Source organism: Mastomys coucha, unplaced genomic scaffold (assembly GCF_008632895.1).
Source record: "Mastomys coucha isolate ucsf_1 unplaced genomic scaffold, UCSF_Mcou_1 pScaffold12, whole genome shotgun sequence".
Taxonomy (NCBI): domain Eukaryota; kingdom Metazoa; phylum Chordata; class Mammalia; order Rodentia; family Muridae; genus Mastomys; species Mastomys coucha.
In genome coordinates this window covers 33,124,440-33,137,216 of record NW_022196894.1, presented here as the reverse complement: position 1 = coordinate 33,137,216, position 12,777 = coordinate 33,124,440, and the positions used below count along the sequence as shown (strand labels likewise).

Sequence of the window (12,777 nt, the reverse complement as noted above, 5' to 3'; positions counted from 1 at the left end):
AAAAAAAAAAAAAAAAAAAAAGGAAATCCTCAGTTTTGCCAGGCCAGTTACAAACTGACACGGAGTAAAAAGAAACCAAAGGCTTTGCCGCTCTCTTTCTGGAGACCAGTGAGACCAAGGCTTTCAGGGCAGCTCAGTCCACAGAGTCTTCACAGACTCTGAACCCAGCTTTTGCTTCTGTGTGAGCCTGTCGCTCTCTTGATTAATTCTCCAGCCCTGCCTGCTGGAGCTCTACAGTGTTCCCTGCTCTAGGCACTTACAGGCAGGGAACAATACTTGTCTCTCCACATTTGTCATCCAGAGGGTTCGTTTCAAAGCTGCAGGTCAGGTGCTTTGGCAAAGGTATTCTGCAGTAAGGCAGCAGGGATCTTACGTTAGCAGCCGTCTAGTCCTGGCGGGAAGTTGGTACCTGGGAGCCTTCCTCCACTCAGCACTCGAGGCTGTGTCAATGTGTGGTTCTCTGGGGTGCAAATAGGCTCCTGAAAGATGAGGTAATGGCCAGGGGTTGGCAGCCAGTGAGTTGACGAGGGCTCTGAGAGTCAGCGATGTCTGTTCTCGGCCTCTAGGAGGGATTGGTAAGGCAGTGCACTTCTGGCAGGGTGTATACCACCAACCTGGTTTCCCTCCTTCCTGTGCTCTGGCCTCACTCCTTCCCTCCTCCTCCTGTGTCCTACCCGTGGGTGGCTCAGAGCAGGACATCCAGTCTCCACGGCGGCCACTGTGCACTGGTACTGTTTGCTCTGGCCAGCTTGCTGGAAGTTTGCACTGCCTTGAAGAAGCTAGCAAACCCTGCTGGGGAAAATAAGATTCACTGAGCTATCTCAGAAAGCTGTACCGTTCTGCTTGGGGAGAAGGCGGACATGGGCAGGGCAGTCCCTCGCCATCCGTCTCCAGTTCCAGTTTCCAGTGTCTAAAAGGCCTTGGGATGGGAGCTATGTGTCCAGGGGGCTGGATGTTGTAAGGGCTGTTCAGACCCCAGGGCTTGCTCTGAGCTCTGCCTGTTTTTTTGGTCTTCCAGTCCACTGCCACCACAGCCCCAGGTCCCCGAGACTCCCTGGGCAGATGAGGGCGGCTCCGTTTATCACCTGACCGATGAAGACTTTGACCAGTTTGTGAAGGAGCACTCCTCTGTCCTCGTCATGTTCCACGCCCCATGTGAGTGGAACGCTGCTGCCCCTACCTCCCCCTTCCCCAGAGTAGGACACTCACTGCCTTGGGACTTGTTAGATAGAAAATGCAGTGGGAGCTGTCATGGCGTCAGGTCATGCACCTGCCCTGTATCTCCATCAGAACGGCACAAAAGTCCTGATCAGGGCTGGAGAGATGGCTCAGAGCACTGGCTGCTCTTCCAGAGGTTCTGAGTTCAATTCCCAGCAACCATATCGTGGCTTATAACCATCTATAGTGACCTCTGGTGCCCTCTTCCAGCCTGCGGATGTACATGTAGGCAGAACACTATATAAATAATCAGGCCACAGGTGTCTGTCAGCAGAAATCAGTGAATGAAGCTCCATCCCTCAAAAGCTTGAGTGTCCTCAAAGCCAACAGGGGCTGAGGAGTCAGACTGGGTATGTCCTTAGATACTAGAGCAGTATTGGCCCTCTATTGACCTAGTTCAAGGTCCCTGCCCTAGCTGGTAGCTGAGCAGGCAGTGAGGGCAACATCTAGAGTGCCCCTGCTGCTTCATATGTCCAGTCTCAGACTGAGACGATCATAGAGAATGCCAGTCTCTAGTGCTCTTAAGAGTGGCTAGAAGGCACGTAGCTTTGAATCTCTCTGAGCCGGTGCCCTCTCTGTGCTGTGGAGAACAGAAGGGTGAATAGGCAGCTACAGGAGATGGGAGATGCTCCTGAGAGGGGGAACAAAGAATGGCAGCCCCCCTGTGTGTTGTTTCCAGGGTCTTCTAGGAAAGAATGACCACACCCAATAGGAGATGAGCTGAATGGCCTGGGACTAGATATGCTCATGTACATATGAGGTGCTCTGCCCTCGTAGCCCCCTGCCCCAAGTTGCGCCCAGTGATTATGACTGAAAAAACTTATAGAGAAGGAAAAAAAAAAACAGGAATTCCATGCTTCACAAATGAGTGCTAGAATTACAGTGTCAGAGTGTGAGAGGGAAGAAGGCATAGAACTATAGACACACTCCAGGAGGAGGAGGATGTGTGATTGGTTAATCCTGTGGTCGTAAGGCGCTCTGGCTAACAGAGTGGCTCCCAGGATGGGTTATCTTTCATCTTACCCACAGTTGCAGATAAGATCGTCACAGATTGCCCACTGCTTATGAGTCCTGTGCTGCCTCAAGCTTTGGCGGCCACTGAATGGTGATGGGAGGGAGGGAGCCAACAAGGTCTAGCTAGCCTGACCCCTTGAGGGGCTGTTACTGTGAATTCCCCTAACATTTTATTTGTTTTCTTAAAAGTGCCAAATTCAGCCAGATGGTGCTGGTACACGCCTTTAATCCCAGCACTTGGGAGGCAGAGACAGGCAGATCTCTGAGAGTTAAAGGTTAGCTTGGTCTACAGAGTTCCAGGACAGCCCAGGCCTACACAGAGAAACCCTGTCTCAAAACCAACCAAACCAAACCAAACAAAACAAACAAAAGCCAAATTCTTGAGAATCCAGAAGAAAGACTTTCCTTTCCCTGTGGTATGTTTCTAGTTCTAGGAAACAGACAAAAGCTCAAACATTTTTTCCCCCAGACTCTTTAGGCTTTAGGTCTTGTTTGGCCCTGCTGATTAAGGACAGTGTCAGAGGAGCAAAGCAAGATGGCATCCATCTGTAATCCTAGCCCCTGGCGGGGTTTGAGGCCAGCCTAGGCTACAGAGTGAGACCTTATGGGGTGCGACTTGGGAGGCTTAGCTCAGGATATCCCTAAGGTTGGCAACACCTTAGAGACACCCACTGACTGGACAGCAAGCAGTGCTGTCTCCATCCCCACCCACCGATAAGCTAAAATCCACTTCCCTGGCCTGTCTCAGAGTTGTGCAAGTCTTGCAGGAAGTTATTATGTTGGCTTCAGAGCCGAAGTCACCCTGCTTGCCTCTCCATCCCGCTGTCCTGGCAGGTGCTGGCAGATGCACCAGCTTGTTCTCCTTCATGTGTCTGTTTTTCTAGCCAGTCAAGGATGCTTACTCGTGCCCCGTCGGTTTATGAATTGGTGGCTGTGCTTACCCCTGCTTTTCCTGCAGAGCAAGGGGTTCATGCAGCAGCGCGAGGTTCGCTTCTAGATGAGCTGCCTGTTGACATTCCCTTAGACGGCGGTGGCTCTGCTTTAAGGCTCTCTAGACTCTCTTTCTCTTGCTGGGAACTGTGTCTTTCTGCCTAGGAAGAGTTGAGACCTCATGGTATAAAGGAGAGTCAGAGCTCAGGGTGTGATCCATGGGGAGCACTCTTAGTTGCCTGGCTTTGGACTTTGAGCCAGGGTGTTCCCAAAACCGAGAGGCTGGAGGCCTACAGAGTGATCCTGGGCTTCTCACGTAAAGAGACGGTGAATCCTGAAAGTCAGTAGTAGTTCTGGTGCCAGGGCTAGGCTGTGTAGAGAGTGGCAGGAAAGCAGACCCTCTCAAAGACGTGGGCAAACTGAATTGGATTCTGTCGTCACAGCAAACCTTAGAGCCTGCTGAGCTTTGTTGGCCATGCTTGGTTTGGTTGCTGGGCAGGGTTACCAGATCAGAGAGTGAGCATGCTTTTCTTTTAGGGAGACATTCCATAAACAAAGTTGCTGTTCTGACTGTGAAGGGGGAGAACGGAACAGGATGGGGCCACCTGGGGGAAGTGTCCTCCTGTGCCTTGTGGCTGGGCCTGTCTGGAGAGTACATACTTGGTTGTCGTCAACATCTAAACACCAAGCTACGAGCATCAAGACAGACTTTCAGAATTGCAGGGTTTATTGTTGCTTAAGAACGGCCAGCTGCCGGGCAGTGGTGGCACACGCCTTTAATCCCAGCACTTGGGAGGCAGAGGCAGGTGGATTTCTGAGTTCGAGGCCAGCCTGGTCTACAGAGTTCCAGGACAGCCAAGGCTACACAGAGAAACCCTGTCTCGAAAACCCAAAAAAAAAAAAGAACGACCAGCTGAAAGAGCTGATTGTTTTAAAAACAGCACCTGTAGACTGAAGGAGTGGGCTTACATGAAAATAATAAAGACACTTGTTTCAATGCCTCTTAGCAGTTTTACAGGTAAACAGTTCAGGGACACATGAGGAAGAAGGTTCAGCTGACTCCCTATGAGACCTAGAGGCTTTCCTGGGCGCCCTTTGAATGGGTAGGGAGTGAGGGCCTTCTGCTTCCCTCCCGACCTATGCCTGCCCAAGCAGGAGATCCTGGCAGCCCTAGGTTGCCGTGGCATGGCATGTGTTTGGTGCCCGTAGCTTTCTCATGCGCCTGAGGGCCATGCTCCTGAGCTCCTAGAGGGTCAGGCATATGGGCCCTGGTTGTTGTATATTGTCAGTCCTCTGTAGTTGGACTGACCATGAAACCTCTGTTGGCCCCCAGCTTCTTTACCTTCTTTCAGCCTCAGCTTGCCCAGTGGCCTCACCCCTCCCTCCCAGCAAGCCATACAGAGACTCTGGTGCAGCTGATGCCTGGGCAGTCATTGAATGACTAGCACCTATCAAGACCCTCTTCCTGGGCTAGCTGTCCTCACCTGGTTTACAGGCAGGTTTGTCCCTGGGCCTTACTCTCCAGGAGCTAGATTAGGCCTCCTGGGGAAGACAGTGCCAATGTAAGCAAAGGGCTGAGAGAGGTGTAGGCTTATGTGTTGGCAGAGCCTGGCTTTGCAACCCTAGAGTGTCTTCTCCTCCTTTGCCGTCTAAGCCTTGTCTGTGACCTCCCTCTGCCCCCCTCAGAAGGGCTTAGCATGAATGCCACATTGTGGAAATCTAGCTCTAGGCCCACTTCAGCCCTCAAAGGACAAAACAGGGTCTGCAGTAGGCAGGTCCACAGGTGCTGGCTATTAACACACTCCAGTGCCTTCTGTTTGTCTCTGCCACGTTCTGAACAAGAGATCGGATGGCTGTCACTTGCCCTCCCTCCCTCCCTCCCTCCCTTCCTTTCTTCCTTCCTTTCTCTCTCCTCCCTTCCCTCCCTCCCTTCCTTCCTTCCATCTGTCCTTCTTCCCTCCTTCCCTCCCTCCCTTCCTTCCTTCCTTCATTTATTTTCCCCTTTCTTCTCTTTTTTTAAAAGGCATGGTCTCTAGCCCAGCCAGCCTCAGACTTCCAATGCAGTCAGGATAACCTTGAACTTCTGACCTTCCTATCTCCATCTCTCAAATGTGGAGGTTGCAGGCATAAGCTACCATGTCCAGGTCTGTAGTTCAAGGAGTCAAACCCAGGACTTTCTGCATGCAAGTCAAGCATGCTCCCAATCAAGACTTACCTCCCAGCCCCTTTGGGAGAAAGTACCTCCATGGTATGGAGAAATATTAATGACAGAGAAAAACAAAACTACTTCCAGTCCAATGATGCCTCCAAATGGATATGACTGCTCCATTTGGAGGCACCATTTTACTAATATTTTCCTTTTGATTTTTCTCTTTTTAAAATAAAATTCTGATTTATTTTATATGTGTGAGTGTTTTACCTGCGTGTATGTATGTACACTATATACATGCCTGGTACCTGGGGGAGTATATTGGATTCCCTTGATACTGAAGTTACAGACGGCTGTGAGCCACCATGTTGGGACCAGGAACCAAACCCAGGTCCTCAACAAGGACAGCAAATGCTCTCCACTGCTGAGTCACATCTCCAGCCCTCTTCCCCTTGCTTTTAACTCAACAGACAGTAAATTTGGCCTTTTTGTCAGCACATATATAGATTTGTGTACCATCATGTCCTAACAGCCTTTCTGCTGTTGCCGCTTCTTTTCTAATTGTACAAATAATTTAAGAATAATGGCAATGCCTTTTGCTGCTGCTGCTGCTGGCAGTGCAGAACTCATGGGCTGTGTCCGAGTCCAATGCAAACAGCGAGAAGTCCCCTCTCCACCCCAGGGTTGGACACTACTAATGTCAGCATTGCCACCTCTTTCTGCAATTCTTCATCTACATTATGGAATCTTCTTTTCTTCTTCTTTTTAATTTTTACATGAGCAGGGACATTCTTTATCCATTTTCTGTGGTTTGACTGTTTTCACTTACCAGTAGGTTCTGATGTTTTCCTGTAGATATAAGTGTTGACATTTAAATCTACGCACTGAGTATTGTGTTAGAATTTGGATATGCCATACATTTAAAACAAATCCCCTGGTGATAGACATCTATCCTCAATTCTTCACTGTTCAAACAGCACAGGAAACATTTCTAGACGTTATGTTAGAGGTCACATCTAAATATTTAGGATTAATTGACAAAGTGAAGTTGCTTGCCATGGATGGACCGGTTGTTCTGGAACATGTCTGGAAACATCCAGAAATGCTTTACTGTACCTTTACGTATGTGGCAGAGTCAGACCCCCGCCAACCTTGGTGCAGTGTTTGTGGTTTGAATGCGAATGTCTTACCAACATGGTCCCTCATGCATCCTGGTCCATCGGGGTAGGTGTCTGCAGCATGATCTTACTAGAGGAAGTATGTGACTGGAGGTAGGCTCTGGGGTTTTAAAAGCCACTGGTCATTCCCAGTTTGCTCATTGATTTCTGCTGTGCTTTGAGAGCTGAGCACTTTTCCTTGTTGTTGTTGTTGTTGTTGATGATGATGATGATGATGATGATGATGATGATGATGATGGACTCTACCCCTCTCCAACCATAAGTTCAATCAAACCTTTCCTTTTATAAGTCGGCTTAGTCAGGATGTCTTATTACTGCAGTAGTGCTGTAGCTAAGACACGGTTTGAATCTGAAATGTCCTTCACTTGAGGTTTCATGGTTTGAATGCTCATTCCCCAACTGATAGCAGTGTTTGGGGGGAAGCTGTGGATCCTTTAGGAGGCTTGGGGTCTAGCAGTTAGAAACAAGCTACTGAGGGTGAGCCTTCTTCTTTGCATCCTGGTCCATCATGATGGGAGCAGCCTCCTTCTCACGTTCCCACTGCCATTAGTGAGGCTGATCTGCCAGGCCTTCCCTTCCACAATGGGCCAGAATTCCTGAGAACCATGAACCAAAAGAAATCTTCCTTCCCTTAGGTTGTTATCTGTCGTAAATCGAGGTCAGTGCAGCAGAAGGAATGGAGACAGGCAGATACTTCCAGCCTTTGGTATCCCTACTAAATTCAATAATAGGCAGATGACCTATAGTTCTCCTTGCACTGAAGACACTAAACATCCTTTCATGGGGTAACCCGCTGTGTTAGCCAACTTCCCATCACTGAAACATTCCTCATAAAAGCCAGATTAAAAAGAGGGGAGGCTAATGGTTTCAGTTGTGGTAGTCCATGGTTACTTAGCCCTTTTGCTTCTGGGCCTCTGTCAGAGCAGAACGTCATGGCAGGACTGAGGTAGCTAGAGAAAGCAGAGAAAGAAGGGCCTATGCTCTTTAAAGGTGTCTCCAGTGACCTTACTCCTTCCAGTATATCCCACCTCCAGGGGTTTCTGCATCTCTCGGCAATACCATCCGCTGGGCACTTGAGATTTTAGAGGCCATTTAAGAGTCAAACCAGTGCTCCAGCCTTTCATGTTTCTTCCATGAAAACAATCTAATCATACCCTTTGCCCACTCCCACTGGGCTGTCTTTTCACTCATGCTCTGGCGTCGTGGGCATTAATCTTCATCTGTTTATGTGTTTCCTCTACATCTCCCATGTTCTCCCTTAGTGTTTAGCTTGCTTCTGGGTGCTTCTCCTTGTACAAAGCCACGTTGTAATATGTCCTGAGTAATTGCTCTGAATTGGCTGTTAATTCCAGACACTTTTCATATATTAATTTCATTTCATCTCTATGACATATCCTGTCAGGTTGATATCATTATTCCCATTTTATAAAAAGGTAGGCGGGCACCAGGAGGCCAAGGAACTTGCCAGAGGTCATATGGCCGAACCAGTGCAGTCAAGATGAAAATTAACCCAGGCAGTGCTGGAAGCCACACCTCAACACTAAGCCATTCTGGGAGTCTGCTTTTCCCACCCTTAGCTTGTGTTTTGCTTAGGAAATCCACCCCAGAATATGACACCATTATCCTGTCTTCAATATAACGTTGATTTTCCACTTCCTTCTGGTCCTTTTTTTTTTTCTTTTTTCTTTTTTTCTTTTTGGTCTTTTTGAGACAGGGTTTCTCTGTGTAGCCCTGGCTGTCCTGGAACTCACTCTGTAGACAAGGCTAGCCTCGAACTTAGAAATCCGCCTGCCTCTGCCTCCCAAGTGCTGGGATTAAAGGCGTGTGCCACCACTGCCTGGCTCCTTCTTGTCCTTAAAGGGGTTTTGTTTGTTGTGCGAGAGGAAGGGACAACTTTACTTTAAGTATGTTGTTGTTGTTGTTGTTGTTGGTTTTTGATATACCTATTCATCTTTTCCCATTAACATTGTCTTCTTGATATTTTCGTACATTACTAGAAACACCTTTTTGTTCATGCTTCTGGTGGCTGCCTGAAGTCCCATCCTATAACGGCACTGTAAATTGCTTAGCCAGCAACATAATGTTGAGACTTTGAGCTGTTTACTGAATTTCCCATTACAAACCACCCTGCCAAGAACACTTTCATGCATAAATATTTATCCACATGTCAGATTATTTCCTCAGGATTGAAACCTGCAAATAAAAATTTAAAAGCTTGTTATCAGCATTTCACAATAACAATAAAAGATGGGGGGACTTTTGCAGAATGAAGGGCTTTGGTAAATGGAAGTGTCCATCAGGGTATGGCTCAGTCCCAAGGGCTCAGTGAGTCAGTGGCTCTTGATTGCACCCAGACATCAGTGGTTCCCCCAGCATTAGTAGGAAACCCACTGAACGGAGCTACCAGGGGGCTTTATAGATGGATTTGACCTGGAAAATCCTGTTTTTAGAGTCTAGGAGAGCCCATGGCTAGTCTAGAATATAATTGTCAGTAGAGGTGAATGTAGCATAATCTCGAGGCCAACACCCCTGAAGCCAGAGGGGAATGGGATAGAGGTGTTTGTATGAGACCTCCCCGGATCACAAGGTTAGCAGCAAGCACACTTACATAGATGATAAAAACCCAACAAGGAAGTTTGGCCATAAAACTTAATGGCCTGACATTTCACAGTGAGGACACTAATGCAGCAGGCCGGAGCCCTGCTTCCTACATCTAACACTGACTACTCTGCAGCTCACACAGCTGGGGAACCCCCAGAAGGCAAGGCCTAGGAGGTTGGGACTTGGGGTAACACAGACACTGTATACTGCCACAGCTCCCCAAAATGGATGTTGTGAAGGAGGAAGGTGTTACTCAGCCAGACCTTTCCCTTCATCTGGGCCTACTGCCACCTCTTATCATAAACTCTGTCTGCAGCTGTTTATCACCTTCTCTTGCTATCTCATTCGGAGAGCAGAAGGAAAGATGCTAGAATGGAAAGCCTTAGTGATGTCTAGGTACTAGAAATGCTAGACCAGCATCCAGAGGCTAGAGATATCTGAAGACATTGACAAGACTGGGAAGTGCCCTGGTAGGAAGGAGGGTATGTGTGTGCCCAGCAAGCAGCTCAACCACCCACTTTGCCAAGAAGGAGGTGTTAGCCGCTTTAGCAATGATTTGTACCCCTGACTACAAAACATTTCATCTACTTAAGCCTCTTAGGTTAGTTTCCAAAATACCCGAGATAGTCAACTCCAAAATTGAGAAAGGGCAGTTCAGACGTTTCTGTCCATGGTCCATTTGCCCCATTTCTTTTAGGCCAGAAGTTCTCAACCCGTGGGTCACGTCCCCTTGGCAGTCCCATATCAGATAGCCTGCATGCCAGATATTTACATTATGATTCCTGACAGTAGCAAAAATGATGGTTATGAAGCAGCCATGAAATCACCTTGTGGTTGGATTCAGCACAACATGAGGAGCTGTATTCAAAGGCCGCAGCATCAGGAAGACTGAGAGCCACTGTTCTAGGCTGTAGTGAGGCAGAACATGGCTGTTGGACTGTGCGGTGGAGGAGCTGTTTTTCTCATGGTGGGCTAGGAAACAAAGAGGAAGAGGAACGCGCCTCCATCCATTGTCACCTTTGAGGGCACATCCCAGAGATCTTCTAACTTGGTTCTACTAGGCCCCACATCTTAAAGGCTTTGCCACTCTATCATAGTGCCATGAACTGGGGCCTAAGCCTTTAACACGTGGCCTTTGGGGGACCTTATTCTAGCTAGCTCTTCCATACACAGGTATTATTAACCTGATCAGTGCAGCCCTGAGGCTTCATTCAAACAAATATGTGGAGCTTGACATCAGCGTTAACCAGATGGACAGCTAGTTCATACAAGCCTCTGCCTGTATGAACTCACCTTCCAGCTGAGGAGACAGGACACAAACAGATTGTTCAGGGTCCATAAAATTAGAGGAAGAACTGGCTATTAGAAGAGAGAATAGTGGGGTGAAGCCTCTTTGGGTTGGTGGGTCAGAGAGGGTAAGATTAGAATTTAATAAAAAAACATAAGGCAGAGTTATATATAAAGTGGGGTGGGATCGGTGGGCAGGCATTGTTAGTATTTGAGGTGGAGTGGGAACACATTCAGGGGTTCTGAGGTAGAAGTAAGCTTGATGAGCGATAGGAGAGACACTATATCATCAAAGATGAAAGGAAGTGACCTGACCTGAGGCTGGAGGCCGGGTGGGAGCCAGGTGGTGCAGGGCTTACAGTTGTGATAAGGAGCTTAGATTTCAATCTGCCACCTGTAGCAGAAAGCCCTTGGAAAGTTTCAAGCAAGGGAATAGGATAAGATTTATGTTGTGAAAAGAGACCCTGGCTGCTCATAAATATCAGGAGATAGCACAGGCAACCTAAAATTAAATGCCGTGGAAATATCTGAATTAGAAGTATTTTATGACTAGAAGAAAAACAGCTCGATCTATGGAGAGGACATGAGCTGGAGAGACTCATCAAAGTGGGACCCAAGCCAGGTGGGACCACGGGGTGGTCTGGAGGGATGCTGTTCACATTGTGGCCTTATCTATCGGGGCAGGGCAGGGTTGTGATGAAGAGGGGTAGGTGTTGGTGAACCTGGGGTTCTCCTCGGTTCCTCTCCTAGAGCTATGAAATGCTGATCTCTGTCGTGTGTCTTGTGCAGCGGCTGGGATAGCTTTTAATAGTTTAGAAGACGAGCTCCTGACTCTGCCCTGGGAGACAAGGCTGGAAGTACAGCAGAGAGTCGTGCATGGGAGCCATCTCCATACCAGTTCTCCGTCCCTGAGCCTGCCTCTGGCCCTCTGTTGATAGAAGCTGGCAGGTGGTATAGAGCACTACCAGCAGGGTAGTGGCATCAAAGGACAGAAACCCAGTAAAGTCATGAATGTAGTACAAGGTGAAGTCCTTCATCCTTAAGGATCCCGATTGACTGAGACAGAAAGAAATGGTAATTTCCCGTTAGTAGGCCTTTCCATTTTCCATCCACTGAACCTCAGTCTCAATCCCGCTGTCTGGGCCCTGCCAGCACCACCCACACATTCCATTCAGGGGATGGAGTGTTGGGGAGCCTTCTGAGCCAGCTTGTTTCTAGAAGTACAAGTTCAGGGCCCTCCACTGGTTACCCCCTGCCTTCTCTCTAGGACTGGCTGGATTATAACAAACCCAGCCCCCCAACAGTAGGAATGCCTCTGGACTTAGCTCTCTTCTTGTATAGGGCGAACTCTATTCTCTACCTACTGAGAGGAGGTCAGCCTGGGGCAGGAGAATGGGGCCATCACTGAGCAGAGCATAAGAAGCACCAGGCTGGATGTCCCTGTGAGACCCCTGTAAGCACTGTAGAATGCCTTCATTTTGACCATGAACACTATTTCTCAGCTGGCTCATGCCAAGTCCCCATGCAACTAGGCTTCCTTTAAGTGCAGTCTCCTCACCACATAACCTCTTTAGCATCCAAAGCCAGAAACCACTCTTTGAATGCAAATAAGAGTTTTCTGATCCCCTAATGTTACCCACACAAAATGCCTGGATTTTTTTTTTTAATGTTGTCTTTATTTTTTTTTTGTTTTTTGCATTTATATTTGTATGTGTTCATGTATATACCCATATGTGTGTACTATAGCGTACATGTACTATATGGACAGCATATAGAAGTCTCTCCTACCATGTGGGGCCTAGAGATCCAACTGAAGTCATCAAGCTTGGTGGCAAGCACCTTTACCTGCTGAACCATCTCCCTGGCCCCGTTTACTTTCCAATGTGTGAGGACTCTGTTCTTCATGACATCTGGGTGCACCTGTGCGCTTGTCAGCAAAGAGCAGGCTTTATCCCTAGGAAGTGACATCGGTTTGGACATAAGTAGTCCCTGCCTGTGCCTCATACCGTCTCCTGTAGGGATGCAGAACTCACCTTTGTCCACATTTTTGCTTCCGTGGATTCTTCTTTTCCCCTCTTCCCCCCTGCAGCCTGGAAAAGGTGATGCGTGATCACAACACAGTACCAGGAAGTGCATGCCACGTCTGCATGCCAGGGCTTCCGGCAGCACTGCTGGATGTGGCCGCACACCTCTGACTGTGTCTGTCTGGTTGATCTTGGGCAGCCATCCACCATCCTGGTGCTTTAGTTTCTCACCTGCAGAATAATGACCCTGTCAGTTGCTACCTCGTAGGACTCATGTAAGGACGTACAGTGGCACTTCTCCAGGGCCCAGGTGCTGCACGCCTTGTTTATATAGTTGTTCACTTATGTTCCTCGGCCTCCATGACCTCGGTCCCCC

The 12,777-nt window shown here is 48.3% G+C and overlaps 1 protein-coding gene across 3 annotated transcripts in view; it reads left to right on the top strand.

The window, feature by feature from the left end:
• Window positions 1-12,777, top strand: part of Pdia5 (protein disulfide isomerase family A member 5) — an 82,101-nt gene that overhangs the window by 55,586 nt on the left and 13,738 nt on the right. For all 3 annotated transcript variants that reach the window (XM_031363774.1, XM_031363773.1, XM_031363775.1), the window contains exon 11: window positions 1,019-1,155. In XM_031363774.1, the coding sequence (XP_031219634.1) occupies window positions 1,019-1,155 (137 nt within the window). The remainder of the gene's footprint in view (window positions 1-1,018; window positions 1,156-12,777) is intronic.